This window comes from Ranitomeya imitator, chromosome 2 (assembly GCF_032444005.1).
Source record: "Ranitomeya imitator isolate aRanImi1 chromosome 2, aRanImi1.pri, whole genome shotgun sequence".
Classification (NCBI taxonomy): domain Eukaryota; kingdom Metazoa; phylum Chordata; class Amphibia; order Anura; family Dendrobatidae; genus Ranitomeya; species Ranitomeya imitator.
Genome location: NC_091283.1, coordinates 175097787 through 175124909, shown reverse-complemented (window position 1 = coordinate 175124909; position 27123 = coordinate 175097787). Strand labels below are relative to the sequence as shown.

Genomic DNA, 27123 nt, shown 5'->3' with positions numbered 1-27123 from the left:
ACTGGTTATAAAGAATTTGGGACCACCCTTGGTAACAAATAACACAGACAGTATTGCATCTTGTTATCGCACAAGCTGTTCTCCAGCAGCTGAGGCCACTTTTTTTTTTGCCATGGACTTGAAAAATGTTAAGATTGCTAATTTAATTTTGTGTATACCACAGACTCACAATCACAGACTCGCACCATACACAGTTCATAAAAAAATATTACCTCCGTCCCTCGAGGATTCTGACGCCACCAATATCCTTATTACTGCGAGGAATTTTTTAATTAAGTATATACAGAAAGTTCCTTCCTAGAAACTCAGCATTCGATAAGTCACCGTATTAAAGAATTTTTTGCTGTATATGTCGATTTCGGCAGATATATAGCCGAGCACAGATTCTAAAAACATCCTGATGTATAAATATAAGTTGAGCTGCACAAAAGGGCTTCCGAAAATTTTTGCGCCCTCTTTAGTTGCAAATATTCTATACCACTGATGTATTATTTCCAACCTAGCAAAAGGTAGAGTCTCACACCTTACAAAAATGTTCTCCTTTTCCCCTGTCCTTTGCATAAATATCCAATCACCATTTCCACCCTGTCCCTGTTGCGCAAAAACCATCCGTGAAAAAATGTATTTAACAACAATTCCCCTTTTCATATGTACAAAAAAAGTACGGCACACAGCATGTCAACAATTCTAGAGAACAAAAGGAGTTTCACTGAGAAAATAATTATTAACTGCGGCCTGAACCGTTACTTGTACTGCCATTTTTTTATTTTGTATTTTTTTTTTTGCTTGCCTTGACGCATTTTATATTTTTTTTCTGGTCTGTTGCATATAAATACATTCATGGTTAAAAAACATTTAGTTGATAATTCTCAATTGGTCACGAGATAGAAGCACGAACTGGAACGTTGTTGCACCGTGCGCTGTTTTGGGAGATTTTTTTGCACAATGTTAACCACTAGAGGAAGACAAAGTTTTCCGAAAAAATTTTTAAAGGTCCGATTTCAGAATAAAAAATAAAATAAAAAGCAGAAGCCAGTGATAATGACATAAAAAAAAGTGGTACTGAGCAAAGCCAGACATGCCATGGACAGAAGAGGTGGCAATGCCTCACCAGAAAATGGCTCAGACATGCCGAGGATAGAAGAAGTGGCGGTCTCACACTAGATAATGGCGGTGACATGCCGAGGACAAAACGGGCCGCAGTGCTACACCAAATAATGACCCAGACATGCTGAGAACAGAAGAGGCGACGGTGTAACACCTGGAAATGGCGCGCTGCCCTCATACATCCGTGCTGATACTGCGGCTTCGGGAAAATGCCTCCCTCATGGCGGAGAGACGGTTGGGATTGAGCACCTGCAAATTACTCAGATTAACCGGCAGTTCGATTTCTTCCTGGCTGATAGTCTTGTAGGTGATGCGGTCACCTCCATTTCGGATCTCGTCCGGTGGGTGCAGGAGGAAAGCTGGCGGTTCATTGTGTGAGCAGCCCTGGCACACGCTCCTGCAGTGCTGATGCTTCTTGTAGGGGGAAGCATAGATGGACGGACCATTGGCTAATACTACATTTCGGTTGCAATGTACCGGTGGGAAACGAGAATGGACAGCAAAATCTGGTTCTTCCTCATCCTCTTCCGAGTCCTCCTTCTTGCAGCAGTAATACTGAGAGAATCAAACACAAAATAATGAATAACTTTAATAAACATGAGAGAGATTTTCATTTATTAAAGCGTCATCTCATTCAGGACAACTTCTTTCGCAATGCATCAACCTGGATGGCCATGCCTCTAACATCACAAGACATGGATGTAAAATACTAACAACCTACAAGGACACCATAATATAAATATAATTTACACAAAAGCTTAGTCACTTACAAATATATAATGTTACTTACCATGTACTGATCCTGAGTTACAGCCTGCATTATACTCCAGAGCTGCACTCACTATTCTGCTGGTGCAGTCACTGTGTACATACATTACATTATTTATCCTGTACTAATCCTGAGTTACATCCAGTATAAGCTTACCTGTAGCCGGCAATAACAGAGAACGGCAATAATACAGAGAAGTATAACAGTCGCTAATATTCCACCGGTGATGACCACAGTCCCGGCTGTCATTCGACCGTCTCTCCATTAACCACCTAAGGGATAGATAGACATTGTGAGTAGATAATAATCGTTATTTTTATATAGCGCTAACATGTTCCGCAGCGTTTACATTTTGCACACATTATCATCACTGTCCCCGATGGGGCTCACAATCTAAATTCCCTATCAGTATGTCTTTGGAATGTGGGAGGAAACCAGAGTGCCCGGAGGAAACCCACACAAACACGGAGAGAACAAACAAACTCTTTGAAGATGTTGTCCTTGGTGGGGTTTGAACCCAGGATTCCAGCGCTACAAGGCTGCAGTGCTAACCACTGCCCCACCTTGCCGCCCAGAAACCAATTGTCACGGATCCCTTCTCCCTGGTGTCACTTATTCGTCACGTGCCTGCTCCCACACGTGACTTGGGGTTGTGCCTGCAAGGGTTAATCTATCTCCCCACTCTCAGTCCAGCATTCAACCTCTGTCCTATGCTGTAATGGAGCATAAATCACACACCGATCTAGGCCACACACCCGCTCATACACGCTGCCACCACTCATCGAATACACAGGCGATGAGTCCCGGAAATAAGAATAATAATAAAAATATGTCTATCACTTATAAGGGTCACACACCTTAGGCTATGGATTCTTTTAGAACATTCAAGGTTCAACTTGTTAAAGTTTTATACTTTAATAACAAAAGGTTCAATGCTTACAATAAGAAAAAGGTATAAAAATATAATAAAAAGACATACAACTTATGCAAAACAGTATCAAAATAAACAGGAGAAAACTTACAGAAATGATCTAACTGGTAGTTGCTTTCTGCTCCCTTAGGGTAGGAAGAATGTAGATTGGATCACACCAGCTTCTCAGGCTGCCCCCATGATGTGAACACAATTCTCTGTCTGCAGCCTAAGTTTATAACTTTGGTCTGAGGTCAGGTTTCTAGACCGGACCCCCAGGATAATATAATTGCGGTCTGTTTGATTGGTCACAGCCGCTCTACTAATGAATATATATTTTCTTCTGGAGACGCTTGGGAGATGGTTCCCAGGAAGTGGACATCTTGACACAGAAATTTGTGCAGAAGGGATATGATCAAAACTCTCTGTCCAAAACTAAGGATATAATTGGAGGGATCCCAAGAACCCAATTTTTGAATAAAAATATAAGAGAGAAAGAAAAACAACTCCCATTGGAGATCACTCCTATTATTACACAATTCAATGCAAACACGTATCTTTTGAAACGTATAGTCAATAGACATTGGGACATACTAAAAGAAGACAAAATAATTGGGGAGAAGATTCCGGATCGTCCCAAATTTATTTATAGAAGGGCAAACAACCTGGGCAATAAAATAGCCCCCACTGTACCACATTCCCACGCTGTGAAGTCATATCCATCTGTCTATAAACCACCAGGTTTCTATCCTTGCCTAAAATGTAAATCTTGCAAATTATTAAACACCAAAAAACAATTTTGATTGTCAAATGCAAATACCAATTGGCATATTAAGGATCATATTTCCTGCAAGACTGAAGGGGTAATTTACGCCATTAGGTGCCCGTGTGATAAGATCTACGTCGGGAGGACGAAGCGTCCCCTACATGTAAGGATAAATGAACATCTTAGGAATATAAATAAAAAATTTCAGGGTCACCCTCTATCTAAACATTTCTTCACCTGTCATGGAAGTTCACCCAGTGGTACATGTATCACAGGTCTGAAAACTGTACCTAAAGGTTGGAGGAAGGGTGACTATATTAGACAAATGTCAAGAGAAGAAACGAAAATGATTTTTGAACTGGATACGTTGGCCCCAAGGGGCCTTAATAGCGAAGTAGAGCTGTTTGCGTTCACCAATTAAGGGCATTGCTAGAGCGCTGGAGGATATATAAGATGGAGAGCTGCTAGTACGGACCATCCCTGAAGAAGGAACACGGTAGTTCCGAAATGCGTAGGATTTGGTCCTCGCTGCTCTCCTTAGCCTAGTCACGTGTTTACTCACGTGACCGTGACGTCACGGAAGGTCCTGCTTCGGCAGAGGACCCAGCGGCTACTCCAGCGCTCAATAGTCCCAAGCTGGGAGCGTGCTTTGGGCGTTCTGCCGCCGGCCGGGGCAGCGCACAGAGCCGCTCCACCTGAAGACACACACCGCAACTACGGACGCAGCGGACTTTATCCAGAGTGGCTTTACCTGAAGATAAAAACCGCAGTGGACATAGCCTAATAGGACAACTTAAGGAAGCTTGCCAGTTTCTTTCATATTATGGATGCAATGGACAGGATCCAATAAGATCACCACAAGGAGCCGGTTAACTCCACTGATTATTCAAAGGTAACAATTTGTTATATTTACCTATTTGATAAACAAAACGCTCCTGGCATCCTATGAAATAGGACACTTATCCATACCACGGTTATTCTCTGGTTATTCTGGTATGGTAACCTATAAATATTCTTTCTTTTTAACAACATAAATTGTGTGGTTTGGAGGAATTTTTTGTCACTCAGCGCAGGTATTACTTGTTTTTTAATTTTGTATATAGATTACGATACAAAAAGATGGAATTGTATCATTACTTGCTGCCGAGTTTCTTAAGGGTTGAAGCGCTACTGGTCTTTTTATAGAAACACGGTTCCCAGGAATAGCTAACCCTCAGGCCGCAATTAGCATCTCCCCTACAAGCACTAGGGGGTGTCAAGTGTTCCTTTCTTCTTGGCCTTAGCTAGACCTCCTGGTCAGATATGGAGACACAATTTCTACTAGTCCCAAGGAAGTACCTATTAACACCTAGGTGCGACTTGCCTTCAGGACAGATGTTACATTATCACTAGTCACACATATAACCCTAGACATATGTCACTACACACATATAGATATATAGATATATACATATTTCACCACACCTCCCTCCTTATGAACGTGCATGGGGGTTGACTTACAGGTCAGCTCCCGAGCACGTATCTGGTTCTGCCCCGTCTTGACGAGAAAGGCCATCAGCATTGCCATGATCAACTCTCATCTTGTGCTGAATTGTGAAATCATATTGCTGAAGTATCAAACTCCATCTAAGCAATTTCCCATTGTTCCCAACTACTCTGTTGAGCCAACTCAATGGGTTATGATCTGTGATCACGGTGAAGTTGTGCCCATAGAGGTATGGTTGCAGCTTCTGCAGAGCCCACACAATTGCCAAACATTCTTTTTCAATGGTGGCATAAGCCACTTTTCTGGGCAGGAGTTTCCTGCTTAGGTACAGAATTCTACTTAGTTCCATGATGGTGAGGTACGATGCTTTAGCTAGCTGCTCTAACAGCTCATCTATCCTCGGCAGGGGGTAGACCTCACATGTAGTCAGTACTTTTAATTTCCTGTAGATCAAATGACACAAGAACACACAATGTCCTGACATAGCACTGATATCATGGTGACATCACCTTTCTTGACCAGATTTTTGTAATATAGAAAGAGACATAAAAAAAAATTGTAAACATGTAGAAAACAGAAACTTGAGAGATCATTTACTTATAATACGTTCTCTATAAGAAGAGACAATGATATTCAAAAAAAGATAATAAAATAAATGATTTCTCACATATTCATAGACGATTCAGAAATTTTGTTGAGAATATTGGAGATATAATTTCATGTCAATCATTTGTATCCTATTTGGCAGAGGATTATAAAACCCACTTCCCACTTGCAGTCTTAACAGGACACCTAGCTCAGCAGGGGGTCAAGTCTCAAAAGGTTGTGATTGAGAGGTCTCACACCTTGAACCAGCTAAGCTTAGAACAAAAAGCTTGCTTGCAAAATAGATACCATGCTGTCTAACTGCTTTGTTATGTCAGCTATGTATTCATAAGGAAAATATGGACTTATTGTAATACTGGTCACACACCGGTTACATTTTTGAGATTTCTAGAATGGACCAAATGCCTCCAAGTGTCTCAATCCATTATGGAACCACAGGGTGGGAAAATACGTAGAATGGCTAGTAGGAGCAAGGTAGCAAAGATGTGTTTGGTCTCAATGCGTAGCAGGGGTCTGGCTGGATCTGATGGTGCCAAAACCACCTCCCTACAAACATCCACTAGGTAGTTATGACCCATCTTAGGTTTTGGAGTTTAGCTGCTAGAGGCAAGGGGAGAGGATTTAGTTTCCGCCCAGAGGGCAGGAGGGGAGTTACTCAACGGGGACAAAAGGCTAGTCTAAGGCCATGTGGGCTCTGTCTGTTATGCTTGTGGTTCACTTCAAAGTTGGGCAAAACATCGAGTAATGTGCTGTGAAGGACCTAGGAACCAGCTGTCAGTCCTTGCGTCTCCGCACACACATGGTCGAACGTCAACACTGTAATTGACATGATCCATCTGCTTATATCTTTTGTACTACAACTATTTGTATTTGCATATCTGACTATTGTAAATGTTTAACCATAGTGTATTATCTAATGTGCCATTAAGGCAATAAATATATAATATAGCCTTGGGCTGCTCTTTTATTTCAATCCACGAATCCACATGTCCATTTCCCGGTTTAGCTTTTCATGCTATGGGAGATGGACTCTGGCCCAATATAATCCCGTTAACGGAGCAGGCTTGTATCTAAAGAGGAACTGGTGGCAATCTTACCTGGCTGGCAGTGCTGTTTCACTAGTGCAACACACACTAGTGACATTAGTGACTGCGTGGGCCACATCCTCTCATTCCTCCATATCCCTCTCTAGGCACATGTGGACAGGGGACGTCTGTGTAAAACTACACCAAGCTGACCTTATGTATTCAAAGTGGGTGCGGAACGTCACGTTGGTGAAAGTGGGGAGACCGCATTACGTGATCATTTTGACTTAATAGTGACTTCAGGCGGGGTGCGGGTTCATAACAATACTCAAATAAAGATACTAAAATAAATAATTTCTCACATATTCAAAGTCAATTCAGAAGTTTCTATTACACCGAGCCATATTACAGGCTAGAAATGGCCTTTGCATGAATATGAATTTGTGTTCCATCTGACTTGTAGATTAAGGAGATTAATATCCATTCTTTTTATCAATTTTATGCAAATGTAAGAATCTGAGACCAAGGATCAATCAAGAAAATTATCCTACTGATTAATGGTCTCTGGGAGATGTGAAGTTGTTCCTGCAGAACGTCTCACCCTGCCAGGAAAGACCCCTGGGCCAAACCTGATTATCCCACAAGGAAACAAGAGCAATGTCACGGATATACCGTGGCAGAGAGGGACCAGAAGGCAGCAGCATCTGATTTCACGTATTCCTGCACCGGTTAGAAGTACTTCACCTTCATATTAAATGAGGGTTTTTCCTTGCTAACAATTCAAGCGTTAATCTACTCAGTTGAGAGCTTCTAAAGCTTCTCTGCCTTGATGGCCTGTCTGTTCAGTGTTAGCCACTTCTCTCTGCTATATTTTGCCTCTGGCATTCAGGGATTGACAATGTTTGTTCATATTGTCTGGTTCTGGAGTTGGAGGAGTCGGTTGTTTGAGGAGGCATTTTTGAGTGTTGTTCAACAGACTGTTGCTTGGAGCTTTGTCTCCATGCACATCCTCATCCTCTCCCTTGTTTGTCTGGTTGGTGTATTCTTATACACTACTACTCCCCACTTCCTTGGGTAGAGGAGGGGACAGATCAGGGCTGATATAGGAGCACAGCAAGGCAAGTGGCTCCGGCATCTTCACCATCAGAAGTAATATGGGGAACAGGAAGACTAGGGCCCCCCTAGCTTGAGGGATACGGAAGGAGCCCCTATCCTGCTAGTGAGCGATGACAAGAAGGACCTCCTAACATATTTATGGAAGCTGTCACTCCAGAGGAAAAGACCTCACACACAGAAAACTCCAGTGCAGGGCTAAACCTGGAAATAGATGTAGATCAAAGATTACAGACTTAAAGAGGGTCTACAAACAATCCAATAAATTGGATTTCTGATTCTTGGTTTCCCTCTTTCTGTCTATCTACCTCCATGATATTATGCCTTGGATAGAGTGGAAAAAATGCATCGGATCCATTTTAATTGTAGGAATGACCCAAGATGATTGTGACCTTGAAAGTGGAATGATATTCCTATACAAATTGGTAGACCGCGATGACGTAACATCTCTTTGCATTCTCAACTGGAACATCATAAATTAGACACTTCATTTCATCAAGATGTCACTAGTTAAATTTTATATATGATGGCAAAGAATAGCGTTAGTTTCCTGATGACTAAAATGAAAAGAACTACCGAGCAGCTTAGCCGCTTTTATAATTAAAGGTCACACTAATACAGTCCTCAAAGGTAGTATCCAATTACCTTGGTCTTTTGGACCAAGACTACAGGAGTTGACTGGCTATGTTCGCAAGTTGCGTATTTGCTGCATTTTTTTCTGCACACAAAACCTGTTCTCTTGGCAGTAAAGAACCTGCTTACAAAAAGCTGGTTTTGCTGATTTTTTTGCTGCGTTTTTCAGGATCCCAATGTTCAGCTTTGCTTCCATGACAGAAGCATGAACACAGGTCACCAATGCAAGACATATGTGAAACCATTTTTGGAAAAAGGGCAATTTGATCAAATTATTTAGTGAAAAAAGATGTCTGAAAACATAGTGACTATTCTAAACAAAAAAAAGATAACATAAGTTCATGAAAAAACACAATTGCAAATGTAACAGCTGGGGAACTGTTCGGGAATAGTTTACCTAAGACATTGGCAGAGCATTGAGTTTGTAACCAACCTGTACCTGTAACAACCAATCAAAAGGGCTATCATATAAAAAGAAGTTCAATATTAGATAATTGAAATGTAATTTTTTATTAATGAGTAATTTTTTTTATTAATGAGTATATGTAAAACAAAAAAAAACAGACAGGGCACACAAAAAATATCCCAAAAGAGGGGTACACATACAATATGTAGTCAAGTCAAGTAGTAAATGGAGAAAATTATATATGCCAAGCTATCCATAGCATTGTAGATCAAATATGAAAAAGCAAGTGCAAGAGAGCTATTATAACGCCCTTTGTAAATACCTAAGAAATAGTATACATGAATGCATGGGCTGTATATGCCCTCACCATATGGTTATACGCATAAAGTGCCAAGTGCAGTATCAGTTGCACTGAAAACAATCCATACTCATATATAGTCAAATGCCTGGATCAGCAGAAGATTACTACTTGGAGGTGAGAACAGAGCTAATCACTGATCACTTGAATCTACTTCTTACGGGTTTGCAAATAAGATGGAAGGTGCCACCATGTAATAATCTCTTGTGGTGGGACCAAGGAACCCCAGTTCAACACTGGAACCACTCATGAAATAATAGTGTGTACTGTGCTCCAACATGCAACCAAAGACTTCGCAAGATAACTTCATAAGTTGAGTTAATTTCACCGAACTTTATTTGTTACTTTAAAAATAAATGTAACAAAAATTTGGAAAAAATTATTTTATTATTTTTTTTACATATTATAAAGTAAAAGAACTTTGCTAATTGAAAGGCAAATCCTTGTATAAAATATCTAATCTTAAGCTTGTCTTAAGCTTAAAACAAGACATCATATCATCTGCCAGAAGAACATGCCCCCGGGGGAGGTAACGGGATAATTCTCCTGATGAATGCTTTCCCGAGCTTCTACTGGCTTCATCCATGCGTGATATATAGACTCTCCTGCGTCATGGTGGTCCAAACCTGTTTACTTCTCTCTTAAAGTCTCAGCTACTACCTGCCAGAGCTGCGTTCAGCTTGTAATATTGGCATAATGTGCGAAGGGAAGGACAAGATGAACCAAGCAGTCCTTGGCAAACGTAAGGGAAGGTCCACATCTGCTATTATGGGAGTAGACAATGGTCCCTGTGTGCAGCCTGACGTCCACAGACCATCTATAATTTCTGAACGCTATTTTTAATATCGTGTTTCTGTCTCTAAAATAAAAAATAAATGAGAGACTTTTCAGCAGATTTTTCAGCTTGGGGCAGTCAAGAAACTCGACTCACAGTCCACTGCAAGTAATGCTAAAAAACTTCCAGATTGCAGGTAATTACAGAAAACCTCCCAAGAGGGCAGAATGTCCTCTATCGTGTCCTAAGAATCTCTCAAGTACCTCTCTCTACTATGCAACAACTCTGAACTGCTCATTTGTTCATGAAGCCTTGACTCTTTATTGATGATAATCTTGTGAAAGTCCTGTGGGTCTGTTACACATCTTGAAGGAATGGTGGGTCTGTTACACACCTTGAAGGTCCAAAAGATCTGGCTACGCATCTTGAAGAATTAAGAGGGTCATTACACATCTTGAAGGATTAGTACGTTTTGTGCACACCTTAAATAGATTGTGGATCTTTCACACATCTTGAAGGGATAGTGGATCTATGACACACATTGAAGGGCCAGTCGACTACACATCTTTAAAGGATAATGGGTATGTTACACACAGTGAAAGGCCAGTCGATTGGTTACATACCTTGAATAGCCAGTGGATCTATTACACAACCAGAAGGGCCAGTGAGTCCATTATACTCCTTGAAGGGCCAATGGGTCCATGGATCTGTTACAATTCATGAAGGGCCAGTGTGTTTATTACACTCTGTGCCCAGTTTGAGTGTTGGATTCTATAAAACAGTCACAGGTGCAGCTTACGGACGAATATGGTGACACTTTCTCCTCTGCTGATCTTACTCCCATGTGGCCTTCTGCCACGCAACTGCTGGTTTGACTTGTGCTGACCATATATATGATTGTGCCAGTTTGCCAAGGCAACTAGTGCTTGAAGATGACAGCGGACCTGGCCACCTATATGAAGAAGGAGATGCCAAGCAGTCCTTGAATTATTTCTATTGCGCTTGACTTCTGAATCTGGTCCCGATCTCCCCTTTGTTGGACTATACTCCTGCCAAATTGTTTGGATTGTGTACCCACTATCTGTTGTCCTAAACCTGGTTCTGAATTCTGGCAATGTTCCTGGTCTATTCTTTGGTCTGTTGCATTTCTAGGCACCTCTCCAGGTAACGATTCTTCACTCTTTCCGACTAAGCCACTGTGCCATCAATGTTACTACCGCAATCTGTGACTATCCTGGAAACCATGTCCCAAAACTCTTCATGAAGCAAAGACCATACTGCTCTGTAGGGTTTAAGGGTGGAAACAAGGCTATTAAACACTTACCACAAAAAAAATCAAATCGTTAAAGCACCACACGTAACACACTGGCACAGCCCAAAAAAGTCCTGGATGAATTAAACCTGAGCCCCTTTGGAGCTGCAGTTGCTGATCTCGAAATCAAGACTGCTGGAAAGTATGTCTTGGACTTTTCCCTTCAGTTTATCTGCAAAGATATTGCAGTTTGGAGAATCAACATCTACATTATATAGAAGGTAACCAAATTGGTCTCCACAAAAGCATGGAGGTCCGGAGTGGTTGCAGGATCGGATGTTAGGCAAATCATGGCTTTCATTGGGACATCCCAAAATTGTCAACTCCAAAATGTATGAAGATCAAGAGTAAGTCTTATAGTTCCCACGGCACTGGTAAGCCTTAGACACCTTTACCATCTTAATCTTTGAAAGATATTCAATTAAAGCACTCAATGGGTGCCTGGTTCAAGAGGTGTAAGATATGGGGTGCAGCGGTTCCAATTGTGTCCAGGCCCGGTACCTCAACAGTAATATAAATGCCCTGCTGTTCACCAGGACTCTGATCCGAAAATGCAGTACAAGTTACATGGGTACATAACTGTCCTGAGTGTTGTAGATTTGGTCCTTCTCTCTTTCGACAAGTACAATGGTCCTAACCTCAGGACAAGCTATTTTAAATCATCATCTTCAATTATGGCTTAAGGGAACTAAAAGTATTTGATGTATCAAGGACATAACCTGGAGATGACCTCGAGAAGGGATCGGAGCATGTTGTGTGTCCAGCGTGAGAAGACATGTAGTGACAACCAAGCAGCTGACTATGCAACATCTCCAAACAGCTCATCCTTCCCTGGAGCACTGACTTTTTTATACTGCTGATAAACTCATTTTGTCATATGCAGCAGTGAGAGGGTGACATATCCACCTACTGGGACCAGCTGAAGTGACCTAACATTGATACTACCAGTCAACCTAATGCAATGTGACAGCATTGCCGCAGGGAAGCCTGTTCCTGGTAATCTAAATGCTGTTGAAACTTTCCTATGCTCCCCTGTGACATCATATCTCCTGTTCCGCACAACAATCATTCTGGTTTAAAGAAACTACACCTCTACGGCTCATGGTAAATCAAATAGAACACAAACTCAGATGATGCTAGAGAAGGAGCACGAGAAAAGACATGTCATGTAGCCACTACCAAGCAGACAATTCTGCGGGTTCGGCCGAATGGTTAGGCCGGTGTCCCACTTGCAACTGCAATGCGAGAAACTCGCGCCTCTATACTCGGCACTGACACCGGCACTCGGGACCGAGTGTGCGGCTGCATGTATTTCTATGCAGCCGCATGCTCTGGTCCGAACCACTGGCGGCAGTGCCGTGTATTGAGGCGAGAGACTCACGCGAGTTTCTCGCATTGCAGTGGCAAGTGGGAGATTGGCCTTACAAAAAGTTCGGGTACCAGAAAAGTACCTGGACTTGAATGTTTGGCCCGAACATCCAGTGTTTGCCACGCTATAATGTGCATGACAGAGCTGCAAACACCGCTTCTAAAATCATCAACGTCGGTCAGACAGCTGCGGTTCCCATGCTGTCAAATAACAGCATGAGCTCGCATGAGACACAGTTGGAACTGCGGCTGTCTGACCGGCAGTGATGATTTAACCGCCGATCAGAAGCAGTGTTTGCCGCACTGTCATGCACATGACAACATGACAAACACCCAGTGTTCAGGGGGTCAAATCCGAAAAGTAACAGGGATTTCCCCAGGATTTCGTGTCTGTGCCTGAATAGCAGGTGGTCTTGCGGACACTGATCTTTACTGTTTGGATTCGCCCATCTCTAAAAGTGATAACAGTCCTGTGAGAAAGCCTTCTACTACTAATCGAAAAGCTGTAGTGTCACGATGCAGCTCCGCAGGTAAGTGCAGACTCCACAAGATGGCAGCAGGGTGGAGAGAGGGCTGAAATCCTGCTCAAAGATGACCAGCAGAACTGCAGCGAGGCTACCACCAGGTGGCAGCAGAATGGTCAGACAAGCCGCATCAATACCAGAGAGTAGCGTAGTACCAAGGGAATTTCCAAACACAGTCAGAGGAGCGCTTAAAGGTTAGTATTGGTCCATAGTAGAAATATCAGAAGGAAGAGAAAGAATTAGGTCAGAGCCAAAGCAGAGTCGAGTACTGGGGAATCCAAACACACAGGGATGAACAGAGTCAGGGCGGGAAGAGAGGAATGAATAGACACGGGCAAAGACAGCTAAACACAACAGGACAAAACAGGATTTCACCATAACCAGCTACACACGCCGTTGGCAGGAAATATAACTGACACTGCCAGAAGGATGCAACGCAGATAAATAGCCGACCCCAAACTGGAATGAGGCAGAGAAAGTTAACCTCCGACATGACCAGACAGGGAAAGGTGAGACAAGACCCAAAACCCGGTCTGGATCATGACATGTAGGAGCTTTCTTAGGATCTCCGGTGACATCATATTTCCTGTTCTGCATAATAATCATTCTGGTCTAAAGAGGATAGATCTCTTCGCTTACACTAAATTAACCAGGACTCATGCTCAGATGGTGCTGGTGGTGGGGCACCAGAGATGACATGTCATGTATCAACTACCAAGCAGATGACTTCGCAACTCCTCCGAAAATCTCACCCTTCACTGGAGCCCTGACGTTTTATACTGATGATGAACTCATTTTTTAAGATGCAGCATTGAGAGAGTGACATAGCTGCCTGTCAAGATCAGCTGTAACGACCTAATATTGATACCACCCCTCACCCTAATACAAAGTGACAGCGGTGCTGCAAGGAAGCCCTGCTCCTATTAATCTAAAAGCTGGTGGAGCTTTCATGGGCTTCCTGGTGACATCATAACTGCTGTTCTGCACAATAATCATTCTGGCCTAAAGAGGTTACACCTCTCTGCTTACTTTAAATTAACTGGGAATCAAAAGTAGATGGTGCAAGTGGTGGACCAAGGCATTTCCAAAAATAGCTCCACTTACGCCTATAGGTTGTGTGTGGCATTGCAGCTCAGCCATATTCACTTGAACATGATGAACAAAGCGGGTGTTTCTTTAATAAAAATGCAAAAGCCAAACCATTTCTCTAATTTGTACCCATTTTAAAGAGCGGGTGCATAGATGAATCTGGCAAATGTTTGAGCAATTGTTCGTTTAAATTCCCCCTGCTCATAATACACTATGGAAATAAAAGGAAAATTATTCAAAATAAGTGAATGATCTCATTTAATTTTTATTATGTCTTTCTAGTAAAATCTGTCTCCGGCTTCAATATAAATGTAGTCTTACAAATTCAGCATTTAATTTGAATAAATGAATTTTTTTTGCGCAAAAAAAAACAAAACAGATCACTGCTGCCCTCTGGTGGTCTGCAGTGAGAATGCATGTCCACATTTGACGCACTCAACAGAGGTCCCAACAGTCATAGTAACATAGTAACATAGGTAGTAAGGCCGAAAAAAGACATTTGTCCATCCAGTTCAGCCTATATTCCATCAATAAATCCCCAGATCTACGTCCTTCTACAGAACCTAATAATTGTATGATACAATATTGTTCTGCTCCAGGAAGACATCCAGGCCTCTCTTGAACCCCTCGACTGAGTTCGCCATCACCACCTCCTCAGGCAAGCAATTCCAGATTCTCACTGCCCTAACAGTAAAGAATCCTCTTCTATGTTGGTGGAAAAACCTTCTCTCCTCCAGACGCAAAGAATGCCCCCTTGTGCCCGTCACCTTCCTTGGTATAAACAGATCCTCAGCGAGATATTTGTATTGTCCCCTTATATACTTATACATGGTTATTAGATCGCCCCTCAGTCGTCTTTTTTCTAGACTAAATAATCCTAATTTCGCTAATCTATCTGGGTATTGCAGTTCTCCCATCCCCTTTATTAATTTTGTTGCCCTCCTTTGTACTCTCTCTAGTTCCATTATATCCTGGACACAGTACTCCATGTGCGGTCTAACTAGGGATTTGTACAGAGGCAGTATAATGCTCTCATCATGTGTATCCAGACCTCTTTTAATGCACCCCATGATCCTGTTTGCCTTGGCAGCTGCTGCCTGGCACTGGCTGCTCCAGGTAAGTTTATCATTAACTAGGATCCCCAAGTCCTTCTCCCTGTCAGATTCACCCAGTGGTTTCCCATTCAGTGTGTAATGGTGATATTGATTCCTTCTTCCCATGTGTATAACCTTACATTTATCATTGTTAAACCTCATCTGCCACCTTTCAGCCCAAGTTTCCAACTTATCCAGATCCATCTGTAGCAGAATACTATCTTCTCTTGTATTAACTGCTTTACATAGTTTTGTATCATCTGCAAATATCGATATTTTACTGTGTAAACCTTCTACCAGATCATTAATGAATATGTTGAAGAGAACAGGTCCCAATACTGACCCCTGCGGTACCCCACTGGTCACAGCGACCCAGTTAGAGACTATACCATTTATAACCACCCTCTGCTTTCTATCACTAAGCCAGTTACTAACCCATTTACACACATTTTCCCCCAGACCAAGCATTCTCATTTTGTGTACCAACCTCTTGTGCGGCACGGTATCAAACGCTTTGGAAAAATCGAGATATACCACGTCCAATGACTCACCGTGGTCCAGCCTATAGCTTACCTCTTCATAAAAACTGATTAGATTGGTTTGACAGGAGCGATTTCTCATAAACCCATGCTGATATGGAGTTAAACAGTTATTCTCATTGAGATAATCCAGAATAACATCCCACAGAAACCCTTCGAATATTTTACCAACAATAGAGGTTAGACTTACTGGCCTATAATTTCCAGGTTCACTTTTAGAGCCCTTTTTGAATATTGGCACCACATTTGCTATGCGCCAGTCCTGCGGAACAGATCCTGTCGCTATAGAGTCCCTAAAAATAAGAAATAATGGTTTATCTATTACATTACTTAGTTCCCTTAGTACTCGTGGGTGTATGCCATCCGGACCCTGAGATTTATCTATTTTAATCTTATTTAGCCGATTTCGCACCTCTTCTTGGGTTAGATTGGTGACCCTTAATATAGGGTTTTCATTGTTTCTTGGGATTTCACCTAGCATTTCATTTTCCACCGTGAATACCGTGGAGAAGAAGGTGTTTAATATGTTAGCTTTTTCCTCGTCATCTACAACCATTCTTTCCTCACTATTTTTTAAGGGGCCTACATTTTCAGTTTTTATTCTTTTACTATTGATATAGTTGAAGAACAGTTTGGGATTAGTTTTACTCTCCTTAGCAATGTGCTTCTCTGTTTCCTTTTTGGCAGCTTTAATTAGTTTTTTAGATAAAGTATTTTTCTCCCTATAGTTTTTTAGAGCTTCAATGGTGCCATCCTGCTTTAGTAGTGCAAATGCTTTCTTTTTACTGTTAATTGCCTGTCTTACTTCTTTGTTTAGCCACATTGGGTTTTTCCTATTTCTAGTCCTTTTATTCCCACAAGGTATAAACCGCTTACACTGCCTATTTAGGATGTTCTTAAACATTTCCCATTTATTATCTGTATTCTTATTTCTGAGGATACTGTCCCAGTCTACCAGATTAAGGGCATCTCTAAGCTGGTCAAACTTTGCCTTCCTAAAGTTCAGTGTTTTTGTGACTCCCTGACAAGTCCCCCTAGTGAAAGACAGGTGAAACTGTACAATATTGTGGTCGCTATTTCCTAGATGCCCAACCACCTGCAGATTTGTTATTCTCTCAGGTCTATTAGATAGTATTAGGTCTAAAAGTGCTGCTCCTCTGGTTGGATTCTGCACCAATTGCGAAAGATAATTTTTCTTGGTTATTAGCAGAAACCTGTTGCCTTTATGGGTTTCACAGGTTTCTGTTTTCCAGTTAATATCCGGGTAGTTAAAGTCCCCCATAACCAGGACCTCATTATGGGTTGCAGCTTCATCTATCTGCTTTAGAAGTAGACTTTCCATGGTTTCTGTTATATTTGGGGGTTTGTAACAGACCCCAATGAGAATTTTGTTACCATTTTTCCCTCCATGAATTTCGACCCATATGGACTCGACATCCTCATTTCCTTCGCTAATATCCTCCCTTAAAGTGGACTTTAGACAAGACTTTACATAGAGACAAACCCCTCCTCCTCTCCGATTTTTACGATCCTTTCTAAACAGACTGTAACCCTGTAAGTTAACTGCCCAGTCATAGCTTTCATCTAACCATGTCTCGGTTATTCCCACTATGTCAAAGTTACCTGTAGATATTTCTGCTTCTAGTTCTTCCATCTTGTTTGTCAGGCTTCTACCAGATCATTAATGAATATGTTGAAGAGAACAGGTCCCAATACTGACCCCTGCGGTACCCCACTGGTCACAGCGACCCAGTTAGAGACTATACCATTTATAACCACCCTCTGTTTTCTATCACTAAGCCAGTTACTAACCCATTTACACACATTTTCCCCCAGACCAAGCATTCTCATTTTGTGTACCAACCTCTTGTGCGGCACGGTATCAAACGCTTTGGAAAAATCGAGATATACCACGTCCAATGACTCACCGTGGTCCAGCCTATAGCTTACCTCTTCATAAAAACTGATTAGATTGGTTTGACAGGAGCGATTTCTCATAAACCCATGCTGATATGGAGTTAAACAGTTATTCTCATTGAGATAAAGGGGATGGGAGAACTACAATACCCAGATAGATTAGCGAAATTAGGATTATTTAGTCTAGAAAAAAGACGACTGAGGGGCGATCTAATAACCATGTATAAGTATATAAGGGGACAATACAAATATCTCGCTGAGGATCTGTTTATACCAAGGAAGGTGACGGGCACAAGGGGGCATTCTTTGCGTCTGGAGGAGAGAAGGTTTTTCCACCAACATAGAAGAGGATTCTTTACTGTTAGGGCAGTGAGAATCTGGAATTGTTTGCCTGAGGAGGTGGTGATGGCGAACTCAGTCGAGGGGTTCAAGAGAGGCCTGGATGTCTTCCTGGAGCAGAACAATATTGTATCATACAATTAGGTTCTGTAGAAGGACGTAGATCTGGGGATTTATTATGATGGAATAAAGGCTGAACTGGATGGACAAATGTCTTTTTTCGGCCTTACTAACTATGTTACTATGTTACTATGAGATAATCCAGAATAGCATCCCTCAGAAACCCTTCAAATATTTTACCAACAATAGAGGTTAGACTTACTGGCCTATAATTTCCAGGTTCACTTTTAGAGCCCTTTTTGAATATTGGCACCACATTTGCTATGCGCCAATCCTGCGGAACAGACCCTGTCGCTATAGAGTCCCTAAAAATAAGAAATAATGGTTTATCTATTACATTACTTAGTTCTCTTAGTACTCGTGGGTGTATGCCATCCGGACCCGGAGATTTATCTATTTTAATCTTATTTAGTCCTGCTGTTGCTTTACTGCCGATGTAAGTGCAGACTGCGAGCAGCCTTTGCTGGATCCCGTTAAGTGCCAGTGAGTGTACTGTAGCTAGGTTTGTTATTTATTAATATACCAAGCCACCAGTAAACTTTAAATTTTGTCTGGACAACCCCTTTAAGTACAAAATGCTTCCATATTTCTTCACAAACCACCCAAGGGAAATCGGGTTCATTTTTCATGGCCAAACCTGTAGCTGGTAAAATGCTACCTAATAATATCAGTCACAGGGCCCCCATTACAGTAATATCAGCCTCAGTGCTCCCATTACAGTCATATCATCCACAGTGCCCCCATTACAGTAATATCAGCCACAGTGTCCCCATTACAGTAATATCAGCCGCAGTGCCCCCATTACAGTAATATCATCCACAGTGCCCTCATTACAGTAATATCATCCACAGCGCCCCATTACAGTAATATCATCCACAGTGCCCCATTACAGTAATATCAGCCGCAGTGCCCCCATTACAGTAATATCATCCACAGTGCCCTCATTACAGTAATATCATCCACAGCGCCCCATTACAGTAATATCACCCACAGTGCCCCCATTACAGTAATATCATCCACAGTGCCCGCATTACAGTAATATCAGCCACAGTGCCCCCATTACAGTAATATCAGCCACAGTGCCCCCATTACAGTAATATCAGCCACAATGCCCCCATTACAGTAATATCATCCACAGTGCCCCATTACAGTAATATGAGCCACAGTGCCCCCATTACAGTAATAACAGCCACAGTGCCCGAGGGCGCAAGTTTTCTGCAGAGGGCATGACAGGGAAAGTAGGCCCCAAATTCCCTAGCCACCCCTTCCCCCCCCCCCCCCTCCTGTCCTCCTTCTCTCTATATTTTGGCCTCAGACACCCTGGCGCTATATGAACCTTTGGAGAACCATAGCCCCCCCCCCCCCCACCTCCTGTCCTCCTTCTCTCTATATTTTGGCCTCACACACCCTGGCGCTATATGAACCTTTGGAGAATCAGGTGACAACGATTGGGTGAGATTGAGCCATATTATTAAGCGCACTGGTAATCATGAGCACTTTATTTTTTGTTTGTTTATGGTCAGAACGCAATGCATAAAATGCACATGCACATATTGATTTCTAACTGTATTTCAAAATGAGACATTTAACAAACAATTGATCAATTCTTTGAGCCACCCCGCCACGCCACGGCATTCTCATAATGGGGCAGTCCTACGCTACGTTTTTTATATTCGCTGTTCCATTATGGCCTCCTGAATGTATTAAAAGAAAGACCACATTAAATGCAAACTGTACCTGAAGTGTTTCTGAATCACTCTCAAGGCGCCAGGAAGAGCGAGCGCAGATAAAGGTTGACCAGGTCCGGACATAGACATTTCAGGTCCAACCTCCACACTGCCCAACCAGCACCACAGATGAAGGGTGAGACAGGCCAAGACACAGGTGCACAATAAAGCAGCGCTGGCTTCTCCCCCTTTTCTTTAATTTGACATTGGGCTGGTTTGGCAGTGTGGAGGTCAGATCTGAAAAGTCCGGACATCTTACCCGGACCTGGTCGGCCTTTATCTGCACTCGTCCTTCCTGGCACCATGGGAGCGTTTCAGAAATGCTTCAGGTACAGTTTGCATTTAATGTGGTCTTTCTTTTAATACATTCAGGAGGCCATAATGGCACAGCGAATATAAAAGACGTAGAGTAGGACTGCCCCATTATGAGAATGCCTTGGTGTGGCGGGGTGGCTCAAAGAATTGATCAATTGTTTGCTAAATGTCTCATTTTGAAATACAGTTAGAAATCCATATGTGCATGTGCACTTTATGTATTGCGTTCTGACCATAACCAGCGCTGGCTTCTCCCCCTTTTCTCTAATATGACAATAATATCAGCCAAAGTGCCCCCATTACAGTAATATCATCCACAGTGCCCCCATTACTGTAATATTAGTTACAGTGCCCCCAGTACAGTTATATCATCCACAGTGCCCCATTACAGTAATATTAGTTATGGTGCCCCATTACAGTAATATCAGCAACAGTACCCCATTACACTAAGATCAGCAACAGTGCCCCATTTACCATTACAGTAATATAAGTCACAGTGCCCCATTACAGTAATATCTTCTGTGCCCCATTAGAGTAATATCAGCCAGAGTGCTCCATTACAGTAATATCAGCAACAGTGCACCCATTACAGTAATATCAGTCACAGAGACCCAATACAGTAATACTAGCCACAGTGCCATTACAGTAATATAATCTACAGGGCCCCATTACAGTGATTCCAGCTAGCGACCACATTACAGTAATATCAGCCACAGTGCCCCATTACAGTAATATCAGCCACAGTACCCCATTACAGTAATACCAGCCACAGTGCCCCATTACAGTAATATCAGCCACAGTGCCCCCATTACAGTAATATCAGCCACAGTGCCCCCATTACAGTAATATCAGCCACAGTGCCCCCATTACAGTAATATCAGCCACAGTGCCCCCATTACAGTAATATAATCTACTAGATGGTGGCCCGATTCTAACGTATCGGGTATACGCAGCATCAATAGTACAAAGTTGGTAACACAGGGTTAATAGCTGTGTTAACGGAGTGCGGTACACCACGGTCTGTTAACAATGGCATTAACCCTGTGTGAGCACTCAGCGCTGACTGCAGGGCACTAAAGCAGCGGCCATTTCGCTGCCAGACTATGGCCGTCGCTAATTGGTCGTGGCAATGGTCGTGGGTGTTTTGCCACGACCAATCAGCGACTTGGATTTCCATGACAGACAGAGGCCGCGACCAATAAATATCCGTGACAGACAGAAAGAAAGACGGAAGTGACCCTTAGACAATTATATAGTACACAGTGCCACATTACAGTAATATCAGCCACAGTACACCATTTCAGTAATATCAGCCGCAGATCCCCATTACAGTAATATCAGTCGCAGTGCCCCCATTACAGTAATATCAGCCACATTGCCCCCATTACAGTAATATCAGCCACAGTGCCCCATTACAGTAATATCAGCCGCAGATCCCCATTACAGTAATATCATCCACAGTGCCCCCATTACAGTAATATCAGCCACAGTGCCCCCATTACAGTAATATCAGCCACAGTGCCCCCATTACAGTAATATCAGCCACAGTGCCCCATTACAGTAGTATCAGCCACAGTGCCCCATTACAGTAATATCAGCCGCAGATCCCCATTACAGTAATGTCATCCACAGTGCCCCATTACAGTAATATCAGCCGCAGATCCCCATTACAGTAATATCAGCCACAGTGCCCCATTACAGTAATATCAGCCACAGTGCCCCATTACAGTAATATCAGCCGCAGATCCCCATTACAGTAATATCATCCACAGTGCCCCCATTACAGTAATATCAGCCACAGTGCCCCCATTACAGTAATATCAGCCACAGTGCCCCATTACAGTAATATCAGCCACAGTGCCCCATTACAGTAATATCAGCCGCAGATCCCCATTACAGTAATATCATCCACAGTGCCCCCATTACAGTCATATCAGCCACAGTGCCCCCATTACAGTAATATCAGCCACAGTGCCCCCATTACAGTAATATCAGCCACAGTGCCCCATTACAGTAATATCAGCCGCAGTGCCCCCATTACAGTAATATCAGCCACAGTGCCCCATTACAGTAATATCAGCCGCAGTGCTCCCATTACAGTAATATCAGCCGCAGAGACCCATTACAGTAATATCAGCCGCAGTGCCCCTATTACAGTAATATCAGCCACAGTGCCCCATTACAGTAATATCAGCCGCAGTGCCCCATTACAGTAATATCAGCCCCAGTGCCCCCATTACAGTAATATCAGCCGCAGTGCCCCATTACAGTAATATCAGCCACAGTGCCCCCATTACAGTAATATCATCCACAGTGCCCTCATTACAGTAATATCAGCCGCAGTGCCCCATTACAGTAATATCAGCCACAGTGCCCCATTACAGTAATATCAGCCACAGTGCCCCATTACAGTAATATCAGCCACAGTGCCCCATTACAGTAATATTAGCCACAGTGCCCCATTACAGTAATATCAGCCACAGTGCCCCCATTACAGTAATATCAGCCACAGTGACCCATTACAGTAATATCAGCCGCAGTGCCCCATTACAGTAATATCAGCCACAGTGCCCATTTCAGTATTACTGGAAAAAATACTCAAATTAGAGTAATAGTAGCCACAGTGCCCCCAAAACTATGATAGCTGCCATAATCCCTGTATAACAATGCCAGCACTCACAGTGCCCCATTAAAGTAACATCGGATACATTTGTCACAGCACCTCCATAACAAAAACAGCAGCCACAGTGCCACCATAATGATCATAGCAACTGACCTAATTACAATTATAACAGCTACAAAATCCCCATAACAGAAACTAGAACAATGCCCCTCTACAATAATAGCATCCTCGACAAAACAGTAGTAATACTTGTGCCACCATTAAAGCAAATAAAAACCACAATACTCCTAACACAAATGTTACCATTACAGTAATAGTACCCACAGTACCCCCACAAGAATATAAGCAGCCACAGCGCCACTATCACAGTAACAGCAGTCACAGTACCAACATAATAGTAACGCTAGGCACAGTGCCACCATAATAGTAACAACAATCACAGTGCCACCATAATAGTAACAACAATCACAGTGCCACCATAATAGTAACAGCAGTCACAGTGCCACCATAATAGTAACAGCAATCACAGTGCCACCATAATAGTAACAGCAGTCACAGTGCCACCATAATAGTAACAGCAATCACAGTGCCACCATAATAGTAACAGCAGTCACAGTGCCACCATAATAGTAACAGCAGTCACAGTGCCACCATAATAGTAACAGCAGTCACAGCGCCACCATAATAGTAACAGCAGTCACAATGCCACCACAATAGTAACAGCAGTCACAGCGCCACCATAATAGTAACAGCAGTCACAGTGCCACCATAATAGTAACAGCAGTCACAGTGCCACCATAATAGTAACAGCAATCACAATGCCACCATAATAGTAACAGCAGTCACAGTGCCACCATAATAGTAACAGCAGTCACAGTGCCACCATAATAGTAACAGCAGTCACAGTGCCACCATAATAGTAACAGCAATCACAGTGCCACCATAATAGTAACAGCAGTCACAGTGCCACCATAATAGTAACAGCAGTCACAGTGCCACCATAATAGTAACAGCAGTCACAGTGCCACCATAATAGTAACAGCAGTCACAGTGCCACCATAATAGTAACAGCAATCACAGTGCCACCATAATAGTAACAGCAGTCACAGTGCCACCATAATAGTAACAGCAATCACAGTGCCACCATAATAGTAACAGCAGTCACAGTGCCACCATAATAGTAACAGCAATCACAGTGCCACCATAATAGTAACAGCAGTCACAGTGCCACCATAATAGTAACAGCAGTCACAGTGCCACCATAATAGTAACAGCAATCACAGTGCCACCATAATAGTAACAGCAGTCACAGTGCCACCATAATAGTAACAGCAATCACAGTGCCACCATAATAGTAACAGCAGTCACAGTGCCACCATAATAGTAACAGCAGTCACAGTGCCACCATAATAGTAACAGCAGTCACAGTGCCACCATAATAGTAACAGCAGTCACAGTGCCACCATAATAGTAACAGCAGTCACAGTGCCACCATAATAGTAACAGCAGTCACAGCGCCACCATAATAGTAACAGCAGTCACAATGCCACCACAATAGTAACAGCAGTCACAGTGCCACCATAATAGTAACAGCAGTCACAGTGCCACCATAATAGTAACAGCAGTCACAGTGCCACCATAATAGTAACAGCAGTCACAATGCCCCCATAATAGTAACAGCAATCACAGTGCCACCATAATAGTAACAACAATCACAGTGCCACCATAATAGTAACAGCAGTCACAGTGCCACCATAATAGTAACAGCAGTCACAGCGCCACCATAATAGTAACAGCAGTCACAGTGCCACCATAATAGTAACAGCAGTCACAGTGCCACCATAATAGTAACAGCAGTCACAGTGCCACCATAATAGTAACAGCAGTCACAGTGCCACCATAATAGTAACAGCAGTCACAGTGCCACCATAATAGTAACAGCAGTCACAGTGCCACCATAATAGTAACAACAATCACAGTGCCACCATAATAGTAACAGCAGTCACAGTGCCACCATAATAGTAACAGCAGTCACAGTGCCACCATAATAGTAACACTAGTCACAGTGCCACCATAATAGTAACAGAGTACACAGTGCCACCATAATAGTAAGAGTAGTCACAGTGCCACCATAATAGTAACAGTAGTCACAATGCCACCATAATAATAACAGCAGTCGCAGTGCCACCATAATAGTAACAGCAGTCACAGTGCCACCATAATAGTAACAACAATCACAGTGCCACCATAATAGTAACAGTAGTCACACTGCCACCATAATAGTAACAGCAGTCACAGTGCCACCATAATAGTAACAGCAGTCACAGTGCCACCATAATAGTAACAGCAGTCACAGTGCCACCATAATAGTAACAGTAGTCACAGTGCCACCATAATAGTAATAGAAGTCACAATGCCACCATAATAGTAACAGCAGTTGCAGTGCCACCATAATAGTAACAGCAGTCACAGTGCCACCATAATAGTAACAGCAGTCACAGTGCCACCATAATAGTAACAGCAGTCACAGTGCCACCATAATAGTAACAGCAGTCACAGTGCCACCATATTAGTAACAGTAGTCGCAGTGCCACCATAATAGTAACAGAAGTCACAGTGCCACCATAATAGTAATAGAAGTCACAATGCCACCATAATAGTAACAGCAGTCGCAGTGCCACCATAATAGTAACAGCAGTCACAGTGCCACCATAATAGTAACAGCAGTCACAGTGCCACCATAATAGTAACAGCAGTCACAGTGCCACCATAATAGTAACAGCAGTCACAGTGCCACCATATTAGTAACAGTAGTCGCAGTGCCACCATAATAGTAACAGCAATCACAGTGTCACCATAATAGTAACAGAAGTCACAGTGCCACCATAATAGTAACAGCAATCACAGTGCCACCATAATAGTAACAGTAGTCACAGTGCCACCATAATAGTAACAGCAGTCACAGTGCCACCACAATAGTAACAGCAGTCACAGTGCCACCATATTAGTAACAGCAGTCACAGTGCCACCATAATAGTAACAGCAGTCACAGTGCCACCATAATAGTAACAGCAGTCACAGTGCCACCATAATAGTAACAGAGTACACAGTGCCACCATAATAGTAACAGTAGTCACAGTGCCACCATAATAGTAACAGCAGTCACAGTGCCACCATAATAGTAACAGCAGTCACAGTGCCACCATAATAGTAACAGCAGTCACAGTGCCACCATAATAGTAACAGTAGTCACAGTGCCACCATAATAGTAACAGAAGTCACAATGCCACCATAATAGTAACAGCAGTCGCAGTGCCACCATAATAGTAACAGCAGTCAGTGCCACCATAATAGTAACAGCAGTCAAAGTGCCACCATAATAGTAACAGCAGTCACAGTGCCACCATAATAGTAACAGCAGTCACAGTGCCACCATAATAGTAACAGCAGTCACAGTGCCACCATAATAGTAACAGCAGTCAGTGCCACCATAATAGTAACAGCAGTCAAAGTGCCACCATAATAGTAACAGCAGTCACAGTGCCACCATAATAGTAACAGCAATCACAGTGCCACCATAATAGTAACAGAAGTCACAGTGCCACCATAATAGTAACAGCAATCACAGTGCCACCATAATAGTAACAGTAGTCACAGTGCCACCATAATAGTAACAGCAATCACAGTGCCACCATAATAGTAACAGAAGTCACAATGCCACCATAATAGTAACAGCAGTCGCAGTGCCACCATAATAGTAACAGCAGTCAGTGCCACCATAATAGTAACAGCAGTCAAAGTGCCACCATAATAGTAACAGCAGTCACAGTGCCACCATAATAGTAACAGCAGTCACAGTGCCACCATAATAGTAACAGCAGTCACAGTGCCACCATAATAGTAACAGCAGTCAGTGCCACCATAATAGTAACAGCAGTCAAAGTGCCACCATAATAGTAACAGCAGTCACAGTGCCACCATAATAGTAACAGCAATCACAGTGCCACCATAATAGTAACAGAAGTCACAGTGCCACCATAATAGTAACAGCAATCACAGTGCCACCATAATAGTAACAGTAGTCACAGTGCCACCATAATAGTAACAGCAATCACAGTGCCACCATAATAGTAACAGCAGTCACAGTGCCACCATATTAGTAACAGTAGTCACAGTGCCACCATAATAGTAACAGAAGTCAC

At 42.7% G+C, this 27123-nt stretch overlaps 1 protein-coding gene across 1 annotated transcript in view; it reads right to left on the bottom strand.

The window, feature by feature from the left end:
• Positions 1-202: 202 nt before the first annotated feature.
• FAM163B (family with sequence similarity 163 member B) overlaps positions 203-27123 on the bottom strand; it is a 102181-nt gene continuing 75260 nt past the window's right edge. Inside the window, exons 2-3 of the mRNA XM_069748025.1 lie at positions 2033-2148; positions 203-1662 (exon numbers count right to left, since the gene is read on the bottom strand). Of these exons, the coding sequence (XP_069604126.1) occupies positions 1282-1662; positions 2033-2125 (474 nt within the window). The 5' untranslated portion in view covers positions 2126-2148 and the 3' untranslated portion in view covers positions 203-1281. The remainder of the gene's footprint in view (positions 1663-2032; positions 2149-27123) is intronic.